This window comes from Callospermophilus lateralis, chromosome 7 (assembly GCF_048772815.1).
Source record: "Callospermophilus lateralis isolate mCalLat2 chromosome 7, mCalLat2.hap1, whole genome shotgun sequence".
In the NCBI taxonomy this organism is placed as follows: Eukaryota; Metazoa; Chordata; class Mammalia; order Rodentia; family Sciuridae; genus Callospermophilus; species Callospermophilus lateralis.
In genome coordinates, this window is record NC_135311.1 from 62,095,976 (window position 1) to 62,121,049 (window position 25,074).

Genomic DNA, 25,074 nt, shown 5'->3' on the forward strand with positions numbered 1-25,074 from the left:
TATAACAACACAAGTGGTCAAAGATGCACTAGAACATTATGTGGGAAAAAAATATATTCATACCCAATCAAGATTTTTCAGGCACTTGCATTCAGAAGCATTTTATGAGTCAGCACCAGGTTTGCTCCAAAATAAAGCTCATTTTTCCCTACTGCCCCTCTTTGTTGAGAACAATATTATACATTAAAGATGCATTTACATGAATCATTTTATAGAGAAAATTATTTTAAATTTTAAATTATAATACTTATTTTATGCAAAACTTCAAAAACACAGAATTTAAAGACAATACCAGTGAGGCACTATCATTCTATATGACTAAAACACTATCATTCTATATGACTAGCAAACACAATACAAGGCCAAAAGGCAAAATATAAACTTTGAAAATCCTATACAAAAGTGGTTCTGTTACAACATTCTTTCATAAAATAAACACAATAATAAAACGAAACAAGAAAAAGAAAAACTGAATTTTGACAACCTACACAAACTGTGGCATTTCAAATTCAAGGTCTTGTACCTCTTCCATTTGTTTTAGCCTGAGTCCCTGGCACATTGGATTCATGTCAGGCAGGCCAACCTCCTCACAGTTCTCTTTAGGCTCAGCAGCTGGTTTCAAAGCATATGCTGATGTGCTGTCTGCCTCTGGAACAGATTTCTCCACATGACTCAGGGGAGTAAGAGCTGTGCTAGGAGGCACTGTTGCTGAAGGTGAAGCTGGTCTCTCCTCAGTCCCCCTGACTTTGCTGGTCAGGATAGGTGGTTTGTAAAATGTTGTCCCGAGATGGGGCTGCAGTATTCTGGGTGCTCTTGCAGGAGCAAGACGGTGAGAATGAGAAGACAGTCTCACTGGTGCCTCTCTTGCTGAACTGGCTGGTGTGTTGGGCTGTGTGGCACCGTTGGAATGATCACCACTATCATTGATGCTCATTGTCACTTTTTCCTGGAGTACACTTGGCACAATCACTGCACTCATGCCAGTTAAGTTCTTTAGTTCACATTGTTGTTCCTGAGTTTTTTCTGAAATCTGCTGATCAAAACCATTAATTTGGGAGCCAACAGTAGTAGAGGTGTCTTTTATATTAAGTCCTTCAAAGGTAAGATTCTGGCAAAACTTGTCTGAATTGACATTTCCCACATTTCTCCTGTTTTTCTCATTAGGAGAGCTTGCAAGATGGAACCTATCTACAGGCAAACAGCAACATCTGATCTTGGTGCTTGGCATAGGCCTCTGTATATCATTTGTTGTCACATCAGATTTCAGACTAAGTGGTTTCGTGGTTTTACACATATTGTCCATCTTTTGTGATGATGATTCAAGTTCTTTGTGATCTGAAAAAGAAGAGATTTTTTTTTAACTTCATGAAGCTTGGTTAATAAGGAAGTGTGGTTATTATGAATGGGCATTCTCTCAAACAACAGAGACTTACATATTTTTTCAACAGTATTTTCTCAGTCATCTATGCAGAGGAATTAAAAATCCATACAATATTAAAGGCACATTTTTAATTAAAGCATTACTTTTTAAAATTTATCTTAATAGTATAAATAGTCACAAAGCACATAAAATTAAAAAAAAAAACCCTTCCTGTAGTAACTTGTTTTAATATACTACCCATGAATGAATATTTTCTGTGTTAAGACTTTCCTGATTTCAACAGGCAGACAATGGTGACTCTAGAACAGTAACACTATTCTGTACACCAACAAACTCCATGACCTGAATCCCAAGGACTTTGCCTGTCACTTAATCTGCTTTCCAGCTACATTCTGTCCATACTGAGGGCAACACACCAGAGAGGACTTGGATGCTTTCCCAGCTGATCCACTAATACATGGCAACATCCTCTACACAAAGGAAGGTTGAAGAGCTGTTAGAATTGCCATTGTGCTACTGGTTCTGGAGACTCCAGACTTACCTCCTTCTCTTTCTCCTCTAGTCTGGTCCCAAGGTCCCTGTTTTCTCACCTACAACCCTAGCATCTCCCACTCTGTCTTTGCTGCATGTGCCTTAGAAGCTCCTGTTACTAGAAAGGTGCAGCCCTCTGGCCATGATCCTCTTCTCCCTGCTGAGAAACATCAGACAATTGTGTGCCTTGCCACTGGTCTGATGGCTTTCCAACAGCCCTGTTCATAGCCCACAGTCCTCATCCCTGCCACCTGGTCCTTCTCCCACATCCTTGGGCAGTGGTTTGAAGACAGGTGCACAGCAGCATCACTTGATGATGATCGCAGGTCATCATCTCATCTGACCTCCTTCCTCACCTGAGGCTGCTGGCCTCTCTTCCCTGGTTCTCAGGCAGTGCTCATGTGATTTGCTGTCCTGGGCCCTTCTCCACATTGATAGAAGGGAGCTGAGCCATTGTGGTTGGATGGCAACCACCAAAACATATTTACAGTCCTGCAGAACTTCTAGCACCACTTCTAGCTGCCTGGGTGCTGTCTCAGCTCCTGCTCCAGTTCTGCCCTGGGCAAGCCTAATGCACTAGCCCTACCTGCCTTCTTCTGTCAAGACAAACTCCTATGTGGAGATATGTTGGCATGCGTTGTTAATGATCTTCTAAATAAAAGGTTCAGAATTACCTGGTATGTAATGAAAATTTCAAATATTTTAAAATTATTTATTGTTTTACTATACCTAGCTGGGAATCCAATTTCATTGGACAGCAAAACAAGGTTACATTTAGGAATGAGACAGGATGAGGTTCAAATCCTGAATCAACAATAATTTAAGGACATGACCCTTGGCATTATTTACCTTCCTGAGACTGTTAACTATGGCTTAAATGAGGCCAAGGTTCATAGCACAGAAGTGCTGATAAGATCAAATCAGATGAATGGAATCAGTGAGTCCAGTGTTTTTCTTTGCAGAGAGGAAATGGACTCTTTGTTTTCAGACTTTCTCAGGCTACACTTATTGATATTTCATTAATTTTATATATCAAATTTAACATTTATGACTATATATTGAAAAATTCAGATTAAGCTCTACTAGAGCAGTAAGGAATGGAAGGTTTTCAACCCCCTTACCAGAAATGATACACTGAAATAAAACGATTAAAAACAGTGAACAAAAAGACTGGAGCCAAGAAAATGGAAGACATGTGTGCTTAATGTGCTAAAGTTAGGCCACAGGTAAAGGGACATCAAAAAACTTTAGGAGTCTTTTTTTTTTTTTTTTTTTTTGAGTTTCAGGAGTCCAGCTTTTTTCTGTTTTGACTTTAATTGATGACAAAGAAGTGAAGGTGAAAACAAATCTCAGAAAGAGAACAAAAATAATTTATGAATTTCAAGATATCTTTTTACAAGAGAGAAACAAAGCATGATATTCATTTAAATGACATTCACTAAACTTTCTCAATGGCTAGAAAAGTTAACTAATAAAACCTTGAAGTTTGAACTTACCTCAACTTAATACCCCTTGTTTTTTTTTAAAGGATGAGTATTGTAGATGGACACAATATTTTTATCTTTATTTATTTGTTTTATATGGTACTGAGGATCCAACTCATGGCCGCACACATGCCGAGGCAAGCGTTTTACCACTGAGCTACAAGCCCAGCCCTCACCTTGGTTTTTAATCACGACTTCTTGGCAAGGTTTGAAATATGCAAGGATATATGTTACATGACCACTCACCAATGAGACATGCATCCCATTTTTCCAATGCATTTTGCTTGCGTTCTGATTCCTCAAATGATGTAGCCAATTCATAATTTTTAATTTCAATATCTGCAGTGTGAATATCCTATTGAAACAAGAAAAGTTTTAAACTAAAAGCAAAACACATCTCAAAACAAACAGTTCAAAGACTATTAACTTGTTAACATAAACATCACAAATTTAATGCAATTCTGTAATGGTCAAAACTCACTTGCTTCATAGAAAAATATTGTGACTTTGTGGAATGTTCTGTTGATATTACGGGTTTGCAAGGAGGGCTTTTATCCACCCGAGGTGCAACAACGTCAGTACTAGATGAAACATTTTGTGGCTCTAGGGACCCATCAAAGATCATCTCTGCATTGGTAATGAGGAATTCGACCAACAGGGCCTGATTGGCATATGCAACAAGAGAGGAGGAGATGGTACCAGGAGTGGTTGTAGGCCTGGGCCTCATGACACAGGGTCCAAATACCACCCCCAAGTTTTTTGAGTTCATCAGGTTTTCTTCAGAATGGTCTGCAACCCTGAAAAGAAGAACACATAAAGTGTATGAGATTTGCCTAATAGATGTCTTTAATGTTAGTTTACTATGACTTGAGAAGGTTGGAGAAAACTCGGGCTATAGATGACTACAAAACGTTTGTCAAGGGTCAAGTTTGGTGGGTCCAGGGAAAGAATCCTTTGTTTCATTATGATACTTACCACACACCAAACTGAGTTTCAGAGTACTATATTAGGATAAAATGCATGTAAGTAGAAGGAACTACTGAACTCAGTAGCAGAAGGAAGAAAAACACCTCTAAAAATTGCTCCATCATTGTATGTGGGATATACTCCCCGTTCCAGTATAAGAACTGGAAACTGAAACAGCACTGTCATTTTCTCTCTCACTGCCCAGTTAGTTTTCTTTTTTAAAAAAATAATTTTTACCTAGAGATGGACACAATACCTTTATTTTATTTATTTGTTTTTATGCAGTGCTGAGTATCAAACCCAGTGTCTCACATGTGCTAGGCAAGTGTTCTATCACTAGCCACACTCCCAGCTGCCCACAGCTAGTTTTCTAGCCTGGATGGTTCTCTCTCCTGAACACCTCTCTGTTCTATTGCCACTATCAATGTTCTGGTTTTACTTCAAACACTCTCAGCTTGATATTTCTATGACTATCCAAAGAAATCTGTCTCTGCCTGGTTTAGCTATCAGGATGATACTAGATTCATCTATGGGTAAAGAAGCTGTGATTATATATATATATATATATATATATATATATATATATATATATATATATATATATATATATATAGTGAATGGGGTAGCTTTGCTATTTGTCTTTCAGAGGATTCACCACTGATGTATAGAAATGCATTTGATTTATGGGTATTAATTTTATATCCTGCTACTTTGCCAAATTCATTTATTATTTTAGAAGTTTTCTGGTGGAGTTTTTTGGATCCTCCAAGTATAAAATATGTCGTTGGCAAAAATGGTAATTTAAGTTCTTCTTTTCCTATTTGTATTCCCTTGAATTTCTTTCACCTAATTGCTCTGGCTAGAGTGGCAAGGATTATGTTGAACAATTTTTAGATGGAATGCTTCCAATTTTTCTTCATTTAGAATGATGTTAGCCTTAGGTTTAAAATAGAGAGCTTTTACTATGTTGAGGTATATTCCTACTACCCCTAGTTTTTCTAATAGTTTGAACATGAAAAGGTACTGTATTTTGTCAAATGCTTTCTCTGCATCAATTGATATAATCATAGGTTTCTTCTCTTTAGGTTTATTGATGTGATGAATTACATTTATTGATTTCTGTATGTTGAACCAACCTTGCATCCCTGGAATACACAACTTGATCATGGTGCATTGTTTTTTTTTTTCATATGTTTTTGTATGTGGTTTGCCAGAATTTTATTGAGAATTTTTGCATCTATGTTCATCGTGTAGTTATGGGTCTGAAATTTTCTTTCCTTGATGTGTCTCTGGCTGGTTTGGGTATCAGGATGATACTAGCTTCACAGAATGAGTTTGGAAGGGTTTCCTCCTTTTCTATTTCATGGAATAATTTGAAGCCCTTCAAGATATGAATAGTTAAAAAAACTGTGGTATATATACACAATGGACTATTACTCAGCATTACAAGGGAATAAAATAATGGCATTTATAGGTAAATGGATGGAGTTGGTGAATATCATGAAGTAAGCCAATCCCCCAAAATCAAAGGCCAAAATTCTCTCTGATAAATAAATGTTGATACATAATTGGGTTCCTGGGGATGGAGGAACATTGATTGGGCTCAGGAGAGGGAAGGAAGAGGAGGGGTATGGGGTAGGAAAGATGGTGGAATGAGACAAACATCATTACCCTAAGTACATGTATGACGGCACATGTGGTATGATTCTACATCATGTACAGAGAAATGAAAATTTGTGCTCCATTTGTGTACAATGGATTGAAAAGCATTCTGCTGTCATGTATAACTGATTTGAACTAATAAATTTTTTAAAATTTTTATTTTATTTATTTATTTGTATGTGGGACTGAGGTTCGAACCCAGGGCCTTGCACAATCTCTACTGCTGAGCCACAATTCCAGCCACAAAAAATAAATTTAAAAAAAATTAAAAAAGGAGATCTTAATTACTGTCAGAAAGGTCTAGCAGGCAAATCTGAATATGTGAAATTCCTGATTCCAAGTTCTTTAGTGGGCATAGAAACACCTTGGTCAACTAATCTGCCAGGTAGGTAAGATTTTTTATCAAGTCTCTAGGAAGGGTAGCACAGTTCCTGCTACTGCTTGCTATATTGTAGCCTAATGAAATCAAATTTTCTAAATGCAAAATGCTTTCTTGTGTCTCCATGTCATTTCTCTCTGCCTCATATGCTCTTCTGCACATTCAATACCAAATCACCACTCAGTTCTTAAAATCAGACACAAGGCCTTTTGCCTCTTCTGCTCTATTCCTACCCCCAAAACTTCCTCTGCATGCCTACAAGCTGTGCACAGCTACTAGAAAAAGGATGATGGTGAACTGTGGTTATATACAGACCTGTACCCCAAGAGGATAAGCCCACAAATAGCAGAAACCCTATATTTCCACCCTAGTTTCCCCAGCCAGAGCCTGGCACACAGGAAGCATCTGAGGGAACCATGTTTGCTGCATGAACATGTATTCAATGTCTCCCTTTCCCAACACATAATAAAAACATCCTAAAAATCATTTTGAAAATCATAACAATATAAATGTACTGAATACTATTGCCCTGTTGAATTAAAAATGGCTAAGATGGTATAAAAATTCTTACCTCTTAAGATGGATGATAAGGTAATGTAGAGTGTTAAAATTGAACGGTGGCAATTTTCTTACAAGGTCCTTGGTTTTGAGAAAAATTTGGTTGATATCTGTACACATATTTGGAGATGTGTTGTCTTCAGAGTTGTCCCTTTTGGTGTCCTGTTCTTGGTTAATTTGTTGGATGACATTTGCAAGCTGCATAAATTCCTGGTACCATTGGAATAAAACCAATGGTTCTGGTAGCTAAAGAAACAAAATTATATTAAAAATACCTTTGGGCTGAGGTTGTGGCTCAGAGGTAGAGTGTTTGCCTAGCACATGCAGGGGCCTGGGTTTGATCCTCAGCACTACATAAAAAATAATAAATAAAATAAAGGTATTGCATCCCGCTACAACCAAAAAATAAATATTTTGAAAAAATCTTCTGCCTGTTTTCTTTGTTAAATTCAACTATAAGTGAGACTCAAATAATTTAGCATGTCCCCTTTAGATTAACAAAATTTTCTAAAGTCAATCTGTATTTATTGATATCATTTTCAGTATTGGGGATTGAACCTAGGACCTCAAGCATGCTATGCAAGCACTCTAGTACTGAGCTTCATCCCTGCCCATAAAATATAATATATATGTTTGGTAGAGAAGTGACTTAGAAAGCAAATCAAAATCTTGACTATAAATTATATTTATGTTAATAACAAATTAATGGATAATGAGTGAAATTCTAAACTTTAAATGAAGTTTAAGCTTTAAGCTTCATTATGGGATTTTAAAACTCTTCTATTCACATCTGCCCCCCAAATATATAATCTTCAGCTGTTTTACTGGAACAAACATAGAATAGTGAACAGAATCTATAAAATGAATCAGAAACCCATGGATTTTATGAGTAAGGGGTAAAAATATCAAAGTGCTAAAGGGCACAGATTTTACTTAGGCAAGAATGAAGATCAGCACAAGATAATAGACCTACAAAAACATACTGTCAACATCTCATGAAACTTTCAAACAGGCTGATTTGCCATGAATAGGTCAAAAGAAGTTCTTACAACAAATATCCACTGCCAAAATGAATTTTAATGTTTCTACTGACCTACAATAAAAAATTCAGTGAATCGTTGGCTACCTGATGTCCTATAATATCTGTGGGAAGTTAAGGTGTTGCCCTGTGATCAGTTTCTATCTTCAACCACTCTGGGATCTGAAGCAAGTCACATCACCTCTTGGAGCTTTAGGTCAATGAGTCAGATAAAGGCTACTCTCTAACACTATTGCAAGAATTGAGCACACTTTGCCAAATGAAAGTCTTAGACATATAAAATTCCTCAACAGAATGCAAGTTTATTGTATTGGACCCAATTCATCTCCTTTCCCTGACTGACTAAACAAGGTTAAGGATGACACATTATGAGACTTCCAGTCATTCAAAGGTATCAACCTCCATTTCTCAGTTGAGGAATCTGTAGAATGTGATTAAAGGGTTATCAATGCTTTCCTGGGCTAACATTGTAGACCCAGCAATTTATACTTAATTTCTTTCCCTCCTGCAATTCCACTAAAATACAGTAGGCTCATAAGGACTAGGAAAATAGAGAAAACAAAAAGCAACAATTCACAAGTAGAAGAGCAGATGAATAAGTCCTGATGCAGCATTTCCAAGAGAACTGACTCTTTGTCACTCAACATGATTTTCAGAATCCTAAAGGGATGTGGACAATCACTACCAGGTCCTCTGATCTTGGCTTAGGTTGCAGGTGGGCCAGCTGAGAAAGCTTAGCTCTCTATAGAATCCTGTCTCCACTCCATGTACTAGGGCAATCTCCTTTCTAAAACTCTGGAAAATTTTTCTCTGGGCAATGGGATACAGAGGCTCTCTGAATCGAGGCAATGCCAAACATAAGGAACAGAGAGGTAACTGTTTTCAAACGGGGATATGTTGGCTATATGCACACTGAAAGCCCAGATCCTACAGTCTTAGTAACCCTGGCTTCCACAGTATTGGTACTGCATCTCTAGGCAAGGAAAAAACCCTTTCCTGGGGGACTGGGGTTGTGCCTCATGGTAGGGCACTCATCTGGCATGTGTGAGGCACTAGGTTGGATCCTCAGCACCACATAAAAATAAATAAATTAATTAAAAGTATTGTGTTCATCTACAATTAGAAAAAATGCCTTCCCAGGAGGATCACACCAGTGCCAGAACAGGGAACTAGAGACATGTAGTTAGGCATATACCAAACAGTCCATCTAGACCACTTTATAGTAAAGTTCAAAGTTTTTAAAAAGCCTTGATGTGTTCAAGTGCTTCCAAAGTGATTTCAAGTCCAAACTCATGTAACTAGACACCATGAAAGACAAAAATCAAAATGGGTGGAAAAAGAACAAAATGAAGTGCCAGCATCTAAAATGATGCTGTCAATATGCTGGCAACTAGTCAGATATGGTGAAAGAGTACTGGAAATGCAACTGATCTAAATTGAGATGTGTTCTAAATGAAAAATAGATACCAGATTTCAAAGAAAAAGAGCTGCAATACAAATACATAAATAAACAAAATACCTCATAATTTGAAAAACTAGATATTCAAAATGTTAAATGATATGTTAAAATTCACTTCACTTTATTTTTAATTTTTATGTTGCTATAGAAAATTTAATGTTATATATGAGGGTCACATTGTATTTCTACAGAGGTTAGAGGCCAAATAGAGAAAAGAACCCTTAATGAGAAAAATCTATGAACATCCACAATAAAAGAGCATCATATAATCATTTAAAAAATGTGATCAAAAGAATAGAAAATCAGACTTCTTGAATATTAAAACATGATCTCACAAATGGAGTAATTTACTTATTCAAGAAGAAAAAGACAAGGAAATGTCTTAGAAAGTTTTTGAAGAAAAAAAGAACAATAAAGAAAAGGTAAGGGAACTGGAGAACAAGTATACTTGCCAAGCAAGTGCAAGACCCTGAATTTTTAATCCCCACGAGTACAAATAACAAATTTATAAATATTTATATGTGTGTTTGTGTATGGTACACACACACATCTCCAAAGAAGAGCTTCAAGTACAAGGGTGGGAGAATGGCAATAAAAATCAAGAAAAGTTCCAAGAACTAAAGTGCTCACAACTGACGGAGCTCATGGAGTGGCCAGAATACTGGATGGAAATATATCCACATCAAAGTACATCATTATAAAATCTTAGAATAATGAGGGGGGTGATGACATAGTCTATACCAATGAAAAATATTCAATATAAAATATTTTTGCTCTTTGCATTTGATGGTAGGTTTAGAATAAAACTTTAACCTTTTGTAAGTAAAATTTCAACACTTCACAGATATCGTGTGAAGAAAATTCGCACAGATCTACTAAATGCCTTCCACTTTCCAGAGCTCGACACAGGATTGCGATTTTTGCCTTGTTGCCACTGACTCTATAGATTCCCTTGAAGAGAAAAGAAAAACAGAATGCAATATTTCACTTTAGTACAAAGGGCTAAATGCAGACATCTAGACAGAGTTGATGTATCTACTTCAATTTTTATTAGTATTTAAAAAATACAAGTTGAAGTCAAATAAATTAACATTTTCCAAATAAATGTGAATAAATTTAGTTATTACAAATGGAGAGTGCTGATTTTCTTAAAATCTCTTTTTCATTAAATCAAATCACAAAGGCATTTATGTTTTTAGAGTTTTAAGAGTAAACAACATACTTGTAAACTCAAGGCAGTCCTTTCGATTTCTGAAGTACACATTTTGATTATGAAAGGAATGCCATCTGGCTCCTTTTTGGCAACACAGGACAATTCTGCTCCAAATAGGTGTATTTTCCCCCGAAGTTTACGATGTCCGCAAACGATGGTTAAGTTTGCCATGCATTTTTTATGGCAGATAAGAAGACACTATAAGAAAATGATATTTGAAAACTGATTGACTCACCTTAAAATTATTCACAACTAAGCAAAATACAGGCCGACTAATAACGACAAAAATAAGTGAAAAAGTACTATTTGTGGTTTGTGAATTACATTTAACAGGAAAACAAATAAGAAAACTACAAAAATAAACTGTGGGACTTTATTAAACATGTACTGGCAAGCTAGGTGTGATGGCATATGCCCATGATTCCAGCTACTTGAGGGGTTGAAACAGGAATTTCACAAGTTAAAGGCCAGACCAATCTAGCAAGAGCCCATTTCAAAGCACAATTTTAAGAAAAAGTGTATGGGCTGGGGATGTGGCTCAAGTGGTAATGCACTCCCCTGGTGTGCGCAGGGTGCTGGGTTGGATCCTCAGCACTACATAAAAATAAAATTTAAAAAAAGATATTGTGTCCACCGAAAACTGAAAAATAAATATTAAATCTCTCTCTCTCTCTCTCTCTCTCTCTCTCTCTCTCTGTGTGTGTGTGTGTGTGTGTGTGTGTCTCTCTCCCTCTCTCTTTCTCTTTTCTCTCTCTAAAAATATGGCATGTGCAAGACCCTAAATTTAGTTCCCAGGAGTACAAACAACAAATTTATATATATTTAAATGTGTGTTTGTGTGTGGACACACACATCTCTAAATAAGTAAAATCATAACAAAAAAGTATATAGCTAAAGAAAAAATTGTGATTCCAAAAAGATCTTACCTCTTGGCATTTAAGACCTTGAAATATGACAATGTGTTCACAGTATCTACATCTTGCTGGATATCTCCATTTTCTGAATTTATGGGTGGCAGCTGCTTTTGCCATTAATGATTGCTGAAATGTTCCAAGGGAGCTGGGTCCTTACAACAGAAATGTTAGTATGTAAGAAGGGTAAAATGACAAAAACATATACCACATGATATTGTACATGGAATAATTTTTAGACTTTGAGATTACTTATATATTACAAAAAGCTATTATTTTGAATTTCTAACATAAAAAAGCATCTCATTTATTGATCTCTTATAAAACACACATTTTTTTCTTTTTTTATTTACTTATGACAGTGGAATGTATTACAATTCATATTACACATGTAGAGCACAATAGTTCACATCTCTGGTCATATGCAAAGTATATTCATACCAATTCGTGTCTTCATACATGTATTTGGCATAATGATGACCTTCTCATTCCACCATCATTTCTAACCCCATGTTCTCTCCCTTCCCCTCGCATCCCTCTGTTTCAGAGTCCTCCCTTGTTCCCCCTCCCTACCCCACTATGAGTCAGCCTCCTTATATCAGAGAGAACATTTGGCATTTGTTTCTTTGGGCTTGCCTAGATTCACAGAGCATTATCTTCTCCCACACCATGCGTTTATCTGAAAATGCCATGATTTTATTCTCTTTTATTGCTGAGTACATAGGATTTTGGAAGAACCCTGCATGTTTTTATACAGAAATTAACAAGTTGATTCTAAAGTTTATATGAAAATGTTAAAGATATTGGAGAGCCAAAGAAATTTTAGAGAATCTAGACTGCTTGACTTTACAACTCACTGTAGAGCTACAGGATTCAAGCCAGTGTGCTTTTGGCCTAGGAAGAGACATGCAAATCAACAGAATAAAATAGAATCCAAAGTAGACTCTCTTGTATTTAGTGAAGCTATTTCTTTTTTTAAAATTCATTTAATTTTTTTAAATACATGACAACACTGGAATGCATTTCAATTCTTATTACACATACAGAGCACAATTTCTTTTATCTCTGGATATAAAGTATGTTCACTTCAGTTTATGCCAGTATATATGTTCTATTTTTTTGCATTACAATTCTTAATACACATATATACCGCAATTTTTCATATCTCTGTTTGTATATAAGGTATGTTGACACCCATTTCAAATCTTCATATATGTACTTTGTACAATGATGTCCAACACATTCCACCATCCTTGCTAATCCCCTTCCTCCTCTCTTTCCCTCCTACCCCTCCCTAGAATTAATCTCATCCTCCCATGCTGTTCCTCCCAACTCAACTATAAGTTACCCCACTTATAGCAGAGAAAATATTTGGCATTGTTTTTTAGGAATTGGCTGACTTCATTTAGCATTATCTTCTCCAACACCATCCATTTACCTGCAAATGCCATGATTTTGTTCTTTTATCATGCTGAGTAGTATTACATTGTGTATAAATGCCACATTTTTTTTTGTCCATTCATCCACTGAAGGACATCTAGGTTGGCTCCACAGTTTAGCTCCCATCTTCTCTTTCTACCCCATCTACTGTAATTCATTTCTCTCCCTGATACAAGATTTTTGGTTGGAACCCATTATCTTTCCAGTTCTAAATATGTTGTTCCAGGATCTTCTAGTTCTCAGGGAATATGTTGAAAAATCTGCTGTTAACCTAATTGGTTTACCCCTATGTGTAATCTGATTCACTTCTCTTGTGGCTCTTAAAATTCTCTCCTATTTCTGTATATTGAGAATTTTCATTATAATGTGTCTTGGTATGGGTCTGTTGTGATTTTGCACATTCAGTGTCCTGCAGGATTCTTGGATTTGGATTTCCATTTCATCCTTCATGTCTGGAAGTATTTCTGATATTATTTCATTGAATAGCTTGCACATTCCTTTGGTTTCAAACTCTGTGCCTTCCTCTATCCCAATGACTCTTAAATTTGGACTTTTTATGCTATGCCATATTTCTTGGGTTTTCTGCACATGGTTTCTTATCATTTTTGCTGTGCTGTCTACATTCTTTTCAAGATAATATACTTTGTCTTCGTGATGTCCTATCTTCTAAGTTGTATTCTCTGCTGGTGATGCTCTCATTTGTGTTTTTGGTTTTTTTTTTTTTTTTTTTTTACAAATTTGTTACCAAATTTTAATATATGTATTACCAATGCATTACTATGTGTTTTCATTGGTTAACCTAATGTTTAGTAATTATTGTACATAAAATTTATATAAGGAAATTTATATTAATGAAAAAAAGAAAATATGAAATATAGTGGGCTAGAATGTGTGCATGCATATGTATATAAGGGTTCTAAGATTTTTTACTTGAAAAAAAGGATTCCATTGCTGAAGTAGTAGTATGAAAACCACAGATAAAAACCTGTTTCTAAGATAGGAAACTACCAACAAGAGTAAGAGACTTTCTCAAGGTTACACAATCATCCAAGTGCATCTCCATGTTGATGTGATACAGCTTCCAGTATTCTACTTGCAAAAACAAGAGAGCATTATCTTAGCTATTTGGTAATTAGCTGATCCTATCAGGAGTCAAGTTATTAGCCAGATATTTTTCCTTGAAATGGATTTTATTTTATTTGCATGTCCATTAATTTTTTTTTTTTTTTGGGTACTGGGGATTAAACTGAGGAGTGTTTTACCATTGAGCTACCTCCCCAATTCCTCTTTCAGAGACAGGGTCTCACTAAATTGCTGAGGCTGATCTTGAACTTGCAATCCTTCTACCTCAGCCTTCAGAGTCACTGAGATTACAATTGTGGACCACCATGCTCAGCCCTATTAAAATCTTAACGTTCAAAAATTTCTGTCATCAATAGGTAGCAACTTAAATTTTTGGTACTTACAGTTTAGTTAAAGACTATAAAGTTGGGGCTTTGCCTTATAAATTAATTTCATTTGTGTTTTTAATTTGGTTCATATTTCTTTCATTTCAAGTAATTCTGTATATATATATATATATATATATATATATATATATATATATATATATATATCCTCAATCCTCAATCTCCCTGTAGAGGTCATTGTTTCTTGGATTTGTTTATGTAGCTCATTGTCAAAGTGATCTTTCACTATCTGTATTTGTTTTCTAATGTCTTTTCTGGGATTCCAAAACATCTGAATAATGTAAATCCTGAAATCTTTCTCTGTCACTATTTCTGCTGTTTCTAATTATTCTTCTAATGATGCATTGTCTTCAATTGTTTGTGGTATTTTTTTCCCTTGTCTTTTCATGTTGCTGGTATTTCATTCCTGCTCTGTGGGACTGGTGTGTTATTCTTTTTACCCTATAGATTTGTAGTGCTCTTGTATATTCCAAGATCCCTTCTTTGTGGGGAGAGACAATGTTGACATTCCCAAAATAAACAATACATCACCTATGTGTAAATTACTGCTATTAAGACATTCATAGTTAGTGTCAATGTCTAGTAATTCTAGATTCAATTACAATTTAAAATATAATCAGTAGTTTCATAGAAGATGTACACTTTCTTCTGGTGGTGGACAGAGAACTAGAGGTCAGGTATCTGACTTTATGTTAAGGGCAAAAGATGTGAGGGCAATGGATTAATAAAACTTAGGAAATTTGGAGGAGAACTCTAATCAAGAGAGTTAGTAGCAGGGGAATAGACAGGAGGTAATTTAGGGGAGACAAGTATGTGGGAGGACAGTAGAATGCATAAAAACAAACACGTATATGTGTTTAGAAAATTACAAGAAGTAAAAATAGTAAAAATTAGGAGGTTGAAAGAGAAAGAGAGGGAGGAAGAAAAATAAAAAGGAAGTAAAAAAGAGAAAAGAGAGAGAGAGAGAAGTAAAAAAAAGAGGGGTGGCTTATGCAATTCCTTTATATTATATTATTCTGGTGACTCAGTTCTATTTCATGCAAAGTTCTTGGTTATATGTTGGGGTTGTGAGGACCAGAGGAGGAGGGGTAGAGGAGAAAGAAAGAGGATAATATGGAAGAGAAGAAAACAAAAAACAAAACAAACAAACAAACAACAAAATACTCTCAGAGTTCCCTTTTCTTCTCTTTTAGTAGGTAGAGTTGTCTATTCCAAGCTTGGTTCTCTGCCCTCAGTGTGGTGTAGGTAACCAGTGTGAGAAGACTAAAGCTCTCCCTCTCTTGTCTGGGCTTCCCTAATCTTGGTCTCTCTGAGTTGCTCCTAGGTTTTAGCCCCCTCCCCTCTCTTGCTTATCAGGTCTCATCTGGGGGACCTCACGCCCTCCAACTTAGGATTGCACCAAGTGGGCAGTGTCCTGGTGGCACTGCACTCCTGTTCAACTGAGAGCTGATTTTGTGCTGATAGTTTCTATACCGAGTTATTACAGCTGGGGGAGTGGATTTGGAACCCAGGTACCTGTTCAGTCACAGATCCAGCTGGTAACCACACCCCCCAAAGATGGTGAGAAAGGTCAAGTCAGTCCTTTTCCCAGTCGGGGTGTCTGGTGAGGTCGGGGGAGCTGGGATGTCCTTGTGCTGTGCCTAGAACGTGGTCTGGGGACCTGCGTGGGAGCAGAGCATCCCCTGGAGTTCTGCCACTCCACCGAGGTGCTTAGTTGGTGTCTCTGCTCCCCCACTTGAGAGTCGCGCCTGTGCTCAAACTGTGGGCTTTGGGACTGAAGCCTGGAGTCTCACCTGAACACAGAGGCTCTGAGTTCTGCTTGGTGTTCGCAGCTCTGGTGGATTCTGTGAAAATCCGCTGGATGGGGTCCTGTCACATGAACTGAGATGTTGTGTTCCCTCAAGGCAAGACCCCGAGCAGGAGAAGCCACCTGATAGCTTTCTCTGATTCAGGCACAGAGCAGCTTGAAGCAGGATCTCCTCTACTCTGCCACCTTGGATCCCAGTCAACCGATTTCTGTCAGAGATGCCAAAGTAATTCCGTGGTCTTTCAATAAATGGTGCTGAAATAACAGATATCCATAATGCGAGGGATGAACATCAAACCTTATTTCAGTCAACTCTAAAATGAACAGAAACCACACACGTAAACATGCAACCTAACACTATCCGTCTTTGAATTCAGGGTTATGAAGGGCAGCTGTCTATTTTTATAAATAAAGGATGTTTTGGGAACACAGCCATGTTGATGTATTGTGTATAATTGCTTTTAAGGATTATTAAATATAATGGTAGTAGAGATAAATAACTGTTCAGGTGTTGATAATCATTTTTGAAACTGAGGTTGTATTCACAGAGTATACTGTTTGGCCTACTTTGATGCCTGCTTGAAATTTCCCATTATGAAAACTTGTTTTTGTTTTTTTAGTCTACCTTCAGATCTACTCTGGGCTATCTCAAGATCATCCCCATAAGCTCCATCACTCTCCTTCCCATTTCTCTCCAGCAAGGCTCAACCAATCCTAAAGTCCCCTGAATGTCCTGTGGAAGCCAGCCATTCATTCTAACATGCTAAGCACAAATGTGACATCATGGTGGTACTCAATGAATATTAGAAAATATATATTATAAGTAAAATTATGGAAGGTTCTGTCTGCATACACCCTGAAGTTGAAACTGAACTTGCCCTTCCCTAACACTTCTATAAACATGTTAATTAGCTCCAACCTCTTCCTTTCAAAGGAAGACTATGGGGCTAGAGTGTAGTTCAGTGGTAGAGTGCTTGCCTAGTGTGCCTGAAGCCCTGGTTCAATATGTAACACCACAACAAATAAAATAAAAAGGAAGACTGTGACATTTGAAAACTTTCTCAGCAATACACTCTGAAACTTTCTTCAAGAAAAATAAAACTCTTATCAAGGGAGGCATTATTGCCGAAAATCTGCTCTATGAACAAGGTGGCTCAATTCCTTATCATGTAATCATAAAGACAATTAATAAAATATGCTCCCAACCTTTATCAATCCCCTGTATTCTTTACACATATGAATTATTTTTGTGTGTGCGTCTCATCACCATGATGAAAATGAATGGGAAATTTAAAAGAAACAGCAAACCAACTACTCTTCAAATCTTCAAAGCAGAGCTATTGTCTGTGACTTGTTGTCTCAGATCAAGTGGTTGTGGCTTGATTTGAGAACCTGCACATACTGGCAACCTACAGAGCTCTCTTTCAGATTTCTCAGTGTCTCTGAGCAAATGGCTGCACTGTCAAAGCAGTGAGATCCTGGTAGACATTAGAGATGACCAGCAATTCTGTGCAGGAAGACCCCCCCCCCCACTTTGTGCTTATTAAAATTACCCTTTACTTTCAAGCTCACACAAAAATACCACTTCATTCCCTCCATTGAAAATAATCATTCCTTTGGCTGTAGTTTTTGGTTATTGTGTTCTGCCACTCATTAAATGGAAAGGTTCTACAGGGAGTCTGTCTAGCATAAAGTGAGATTCTGATTAATTTTCAGAATCTGAATAAATTAAAATACATAGGAATCCAAATCCTTCCAGAATCCCTTCTGGGAATCATCTTTGTTCAATGGTAGTACTAACTCCCTGGGACAAAGAGCAGTTGTAAATGCCCACATTCCTAGGTCAAGGGCTTTTACAGGTGGGAGGTGAAGGGGATGATAATTGAGAGGTTGTTCTATTTTGGGGAGGTGGAGCGGTCTGGTGTTACCCTACATTCACTGAATATAGTGATTCTTCAACTCAGCCAAGCTTCAATATCCTGCCAACTTGGGGGCTGAAACTTTTCTACCTGGGCCCATTGGGCTTTCTTCAAATTCAGTCTGCATGAGACCAGATCTATAGGTATTGTCAACCTAATGAGGCTTAAGTGTCACTATTCCTCACTTTCACAAGTCTTACAGTAGGTTAGCATTTCTATGTAGGCATTTCTGGCAAACTGACTAAAGAACTCACTGCAGGGAAAAGGATCTAAATTTCAAAGACACACATGTATATATGTATAATGTGCTGTGATTTATTTACTCATCCTAAATACTCACCTCCACATCTAATTTTGAATTCTTTTCCATGAAGAGGGAGACCCCTACACCCAAACTCAATAAGGAGGTGAAGTGAACCCAAAGAGGAAAAGAACAAAACTGATTTAGAACAAAAAGCTGCCTGCTGTTTAGAAATGGCCTTGGAATATTCACAAAACACCTAACACTCCTCCCTTCCCCCAAAAGATCCAAAGGACTCAGTGTGGAACCCTCCCCATGGTCTCTAAGACAGGGACAGTAGTGAAAAAGTGAAATAAACCAGCACCTGTCTGACTCAAAGAAAAGGACAGTCCTGGTTCACTGGTTTCCTCAGAAGGGGGGCCACCTCTGGAACACCAGATTTTTATCACCGACAGGGTCTTGGGGAATCCTGGACACATACTCACAGGGACATACCCTCCTTGTAGCAGTTGGGATCTCCCAGCTTATCAATTCCAATTTAGACCCTAACTTTCTGTGCTGAGGTCATAGTTGAAAAAAGGTGAATGGAAACAGAAGGGACAGTAATAAGGGAAGGACAGAAAAGAGATAGGATAGAGATACAGTCAGAAAGAAAGGCAAAGAGGGTGTCCCTGCACCTTTAGGCCCCCTTCCCTGCTCAAAGTAGTCATCAACAAAGGCCTAGATGAGGTGAAGTGTGTAAAGAAAAAGTAAAAAGGGAACAGCACTTGTTAGTTTCTTTACCTAGGTACTCATCAGAATGAAATTTCAGGAAATGTACCCACACTTACAAAAAGATCCCAGTGGGAAAGACGATTGTGAAGACCCGAAAAGCAAGAAGGAAAAGTCAAGTTAACCCCTGAGTATCGCTGTGGTCCTCAGCTGCCTCAGCGTCGTTATCCTGCTCCAACTGCTAACTGATCACCAAGGACCACAGTGTTCCGGTTCCCATAGTGCCCACTCCTGATGTCTACCTCTCGTGGGCGCCCATCTCAATGTTCCATCCTCGCAGAAGACCCCGCCCCGCCTGAAGCTGCCTCCCCTCCAGGACCACCACATGCCACTGTGGCCGCTCTGACCCTGGATGGCAATTGGTCAGCAGCCATCTCTGCAGTCCCCAGCCCAGTGCAGCGCCAGAGCGACAACCTCCATCCCACACTCATCCCCCTGCTTCCTCCAGTGTCCAGGACTCAGACTCCCGCCAAATGCTTGGCAAGAGAGGGCCAGAGCTCGCTGCCTCCATCCCCCACGCATTGCCCTTGGTTGCCCTATCAAGCCACCTCCAAGAAAACCCTGGCCACAGAAGCCCCTCCCCGCCATGCACTGCCAAGTCCCCCAGAAACCAGGCACTGTGCAGTGCTCATGGGGTGTAACCAGGGCCAGCAGCAGATGAGGGCGGTTGATGATCACAGGCTGTCAGCTGTGAAGCACTCTGATTCAGGCCCCGCCCCGCCCGCAGCTGCCACACCTCCCGGACCACCGTGCCAGGCCAGAGCGACCACCTCCATCCCACACTCATCCCCGTGCTTCATCCAGTGTCCAGGACTCGGACTCCCGCCAAATGCATGACAAGAGAGGGCCAGAGCTCGCTGCCTCCATCCCCCACGCATTGCCCTTGGTTGCCCTATCAAGCCACCTCCACGAAAACCCTGGCCACAGAAGCCCCTCCCCGCCATGCACTGCCAAGTCCCCCCATACCAGGCACTGTGCAGCGCTCCTGTGGGTGGAACCAGGGCCAGCAGCAGATGAGGGCGTTTGTGGATCACTGGCTGTCAGCTGTGAAGCACTGTGATTCAGGCCCCGCCCCGTCTGCAGCTGCCACACCTCCCGGACCACCGCGCTATGCTGTGGCCGCTCTGACCCTGGATGGCAATTGGTCAGCAGCCATCTCTGCAGTCCCCAGCCCAGTGCAGCGCCAGAGCGACCACCTCCATCCCACACTCATTCCCCTGCTTCCTCCAGTGTCCAGGACTCAGACTCCCGCCAAATGCATGGCGAGAGGGCCAGAGCTTGCTGCCTCCATCCCCCACGCATTGCCCTTGGTTGCCCTATCAAGCCACCTCCAAGAAAACCCTGGCCACAGAAGCCCTTCCCCGCCATGCACTGCCAAGTCCCCCAGAGACCAGGCACTGTGCAGCGCTCATGGGGGTGGAACCAGGGCCAGCAGCAGATGAGGGCGGTTGATGATCACAGGCTGTCAGCTGTGAAGCACTCTGATTCAGGCCCCCTTCCCTGCTCAAAGTAGTCATCAACAAAGGCCTAGATGAGGTGAAGTGTGTAAAGAAAAAGTAAAAAGGGAACAGCACTTGTTAGTTTCTTTACCGAGGTACTCATCAGAATGAAATTTCAGGAAATGTACCCACACTTACAAAAAGATCTCAGAGGGAAAGAATATTGTGAGGACCCGAAAAGCAAGAAGGAAAAGTCAAGTTAACCCGTGAGTATGGTGAGTATCGCTGTGGTCCACAGCTGCCTCAGCGTCCTTATCCTGCTCCAACTGCTAACTGATCACCAAGGACCACAGTGTTCCGGTTCCCATAGTGCACACTCCTGACCTCTTCCTCTCCTGGGCGCCCATCTCAATGTTCCATCCTCGCGGAAGACCCCGCCCCGCCTGCAGCTGCCTCCCCTCCAGGACCACCGCATGAGACTGTGGCCGCTCTGACCCTGGATGGCAATTGGTCAGCAGCCATCTCTGCAGTCCCCAGCCCAGTGCAGCGCCAGAGCGACCACCTCCATCCCACACTCATCCCTGTGATTCCTCCAGAGTCCAGGACTCAGACTCCCGCCAAATGAATGGCAAGAGACTGCCAGAGCTCGCTGCCTCCATCCCCCACGCATTGCCCTTGGATACTCTATCAAGCCACCTCCAGGACCACCCTGGCCACAGAAGCCCCTCCCCGCCATGCACTGCCAAGTCCCCCAGAGACCAGGCACTGTGCAGCGCTCATGGGGGTGAAACCAGGGCCAGCAGCAGATGAGGGCGGTTGTGGATCACAGGCTGTCTGCTGTGAAGCACTCTGATTCAGGCGCCGCCCCGCAAACAGCTGCCACACCACCCTGACCACTGCTCGACGCCAGAGCAACCACCTCCATCCCACACTCATCCCCGTGCTTCCTCCGGTGTCCAGCACTCAGACTCCCGCCAAATGCTTGGCAAGAGAGGGCCAGAGCTCGCTGCCTCCATCCCCCACGCGTTGCCCTTGGTTGCCCTATCAAGCCACCTCCACGAAAACCCTGGCCACAGAAGCCTCTCCCCGCCATGCACTGCCAAGTCCCCCAGAAACCAGGCACTGTGCAGTGCTCATGGGGGTGTAACCAGGGCCAGAAGCAGATGAGGGCGGTTGTGGATCACTGGCTGACAGCTGTGAAGCACTCTGATTCAAGCCCCGCCCCGTCCGCAGCTGCCACACCTCCCGGAACACTGCGCAACACCAGAGCGACCACCTCCATCCCACACTCATCCCCGTGCTTCCTCCAGGGTCCAGGACTCAGACTCCCGCCAAATGCTTGGCAAGAGAGGGCCAGAGCTCGCTGCCTCCATCCCCCACTCACTGCCCTTGGTTGCCCTATCAAGCCACCTCCACGAAAACCCTGGCCACAGAAGCCCCTCCCCGCCATGCACTGCCAAGTCCCCCAGAAACCAGGCACTGTGCAGCGCTCATGGGGGTGTAACCAGGGCCAGAAGCAGATGAGGGCGGTTGTGGATCACTGGCTGTCAGCTGTGAAGCACTCTGATTCAGGCCCCGCCCCGTCCGCAGCTGCCACACCTCCTGGACCACCGCGCAACCCCAGAGCGACCACCTCCATCCCACATTCATCCCCGTGCTTCCTCCAGTGTCCAGGACTCAGACTCCCGCCAAATGCTTGGCAAGAGAGGGCCAGAGCTCGCTGCCTCCATCCCCCACGCATTGCCCTTCTTGCCCTATCAAGCCACGTCCAGGAAAACCCTGGCCACAGAAGCCCCTCCCCGCCATGCACTGCCAAGTCCCCCAGAAACCAGGCACTGTGCAGTGCTCATGGGGTTGTAACCAGGGCCAGAAGCAGATGAGGGCGGTTGTGGATCACTGGCTGACAGCTGTGAAGCACTCTGATTCAGGCCCCGCCCCGTCCGCAGGTGCCACACCTCCTGGAACATTGCGCAACGCCAGAGCAACCACCTCCATCCCACACTCATGCCTGTGCTTCCTCCAGTGTCCAGGACTCAGACTCCCGCCAAATGCTTGGCAAGGGAGGGCCAGAGCTCGCTGCCTCCATCCCCCACGCATTGCCCTTGGTTGCCCTATCAAGCCACCTCCAAGAAAACCCTGGCCACAGAAGCCGCTCCCTACCATGCACTGCCAAGTCCCCCATAGACCAGGCACTGTGCAGCGCACATGAGGGTGGAACCAGGGCCAGCAGCAGATGAGGGCGGTTGTGGATCACAGGCTGTCTGCTGTGAAGCACTCTGATTCAGGCCCCGCCCCGCCCACAGCTGCCACACCTCTCGGACCACCACGCGACGCCAGAGCGACCACCTCCATCCCACACTCATCCCCGTGCTTCCTCCAGTGTCCAGGACTCAGACTCCCGCCAAATGCTTGGCAAGAGAGGGCCAGAGCTCCCTGCCTCCATCCCCCACGCACTGCCCTTGGTTGCCCTATCAAGCCACCTCCAGGAAAACCCTGGCCACAGAAGCCCCTCCCCGCCATGCACTGCCAAGTCCCCCAGAAACCAGGCACTGTGCAGCGATCATGGGGGTGTAACCAGGGCCAGAAGCAGATGAGGGCGGTTGTGGATCACTGGCTGTCAGCTGTGAAGCACTCTGATTCAGGCCCCGCCCCGTCCGCAGCTGCCACACCTCCTGGACCACCGCACAACCCCAGAGCTACCACCTCCATCCCACATTCATCCCTGTGCTTCCTCCAGTGTCCAGGACTCAGACTCCCGCCAAATGCTTAGCAAGAGAGGGCCAGAGCTCGCTGCCTCCATCCCCCACGCATTGCCCTTGGTTGCCCTATCAAGCCACCTCCAAAAAAACCCTGGCCACAGAAGCCGCTCCCCACAATGCACTGCCAAGTCCCCCAGAAACCAGGCACTGTGCAGCGCTCATGGGGGTGGAACCAGGGCCAGCAGCAGATGAGGGCGGTTGTGGATCACAGGCTGTCAGCTGTGAAGCACTCTGATTCAGGCCCCGCCCCGCCCGCAGCTGCCACACCTCCTGGACCACCGCGCAACCCCAGAGCGACCACCTCCATCAAACATTCATCCCCGTGCTTCCTCCAGTGTCCAGGACTCAGACTCCCGCCAAATGCTTGGCAAGAGAGGGCCAGAGCTCGCTGCCTCCATCCCCCACGCATTGCCCTTCTTGCCCTATCAAGCCACGTCCAGGAAAACCCTGGCCACAGAAGCCCCTCCCCGCCATGCACTGCCAAGTCCCCCAGAAACCAGGCACTGTGCAGTGCTCATGGGGGTGTAACCAGGGCCAGAAGCAGATGAGGGCCTTTGTGGATCACTGGCTGTCAGCTGTGAAGCACTCTGATTCAGGCCCCGCCCCGTCCGCAGCTGCCACACCTCCTGGACCACCGCGCAACCCCAGAGCGACCACCTCCATCAAACATTCATCCCCGTGCTTCCTCCAGTGTCCAGGACTCAGACTCCCGCCAAATGCTTGGCAAGAGAGGGCCAGAGCTCGCTGCTTCCATCCCCCACGCATTGCCCTTCTTGCCCTATCAAGCCACGTCCAGGAAAACCCTGGCCACAGAAGCCCCTCCCCGCCATGCACTGCCAAGTCCCCCAGAAACCAGGCACTGTGCAGCGCTCATGGGGGTGTAACCAGGGCCAGAAGCAGATGAGGGCGGTTGTGGATCACTGGCTGTCAGCTGTGAAGCACTCTGATTCAGGCCCCGCCCCGTCCGCAGCTGCCACACCTCCCGGAACACTGCACTACGCCAGAGCGACCACCTCCATCCCACACTCAACCCCGTGCTTCCTCCAGTGTCCAGGACTCAGACTCACCCCAAATGCTTGGCAAGAGAGGGCCAGAGCTCGCTGCCTCCATCCCCCACGCACTGCCCTTGGTTGCCCTATCAAGCCACCTCCACGAAAACCCTGGCCACAGAAGCCCCTCCCCGCCATGCACTGCCAAGTCCCCCAGAAACCAGGCACTGTGCAGCGCTCATGGGGGTGTAACCAGGGCCAGAAGCAGATGAGGGCGGTTGTGGATCACTGGCTGTCAGCTGTGAAGCACTCTGATTCAGGCCCCGCCCCGTCCGCAGCTGCCACACCTCCTGGACCACCGCGCAACCCCAGAGCGACCACCTCCATCAAACATTCATCCCCGTGCTTCCTCCAGTGTCCAGGACTCAGACTCCCGCCAAATGCTTGGCAAGAGAGGGCCAGAGCTCGCTGCCTCCATCCCCCACGCATTGCCCTTCTTGCCCTATCAAGCCACGTCCAGGAAAACCCTGGCCACAGAAGCCCCTCCCCGCCATGCACTGCCAAGTCCCCCAGAAACCAGGCACTGTGCAGCGCTCATGGGGGTGTAACCAGGGCCAGAAGCAGATGAGGGCGGTTGTGGATCACTGGCTGTCAGCT

General features: G+C 42.7%; 1 protein-coding gene across 1 annotated transcript; it reads right to left on the reverse strand.

Moving 5' to 3' along the window:
- Positions 1-484: 484 nt before the first annotated feature.
- On the reverse strand, positions 485-22,664 carry LOC143404329 (rho GTPase-activating protein 29-like). The gene is made up of 8 exons (XM_076862530.1): positions 22,625-22,664; positions 11,599-11,738; positions 10,682-10,870; positions 10,273-10,410; positions 6,975-7,207; positions 3,878-4,193; positions 3,643-3,751; positions 485-1,335 (listed from the first exon to the last, which is right to left on the reverse strand). Exons 1-8 carry the CDS (start codon positions 22,662-22,664, stop codon positions 485-487), a joined length of 2,016 nt encoding a protein of 671 aa, XP_076718645.1.
- Between the last annotated feature and the right edge of the window lie 2,410 nt (positions 22,665-25,074).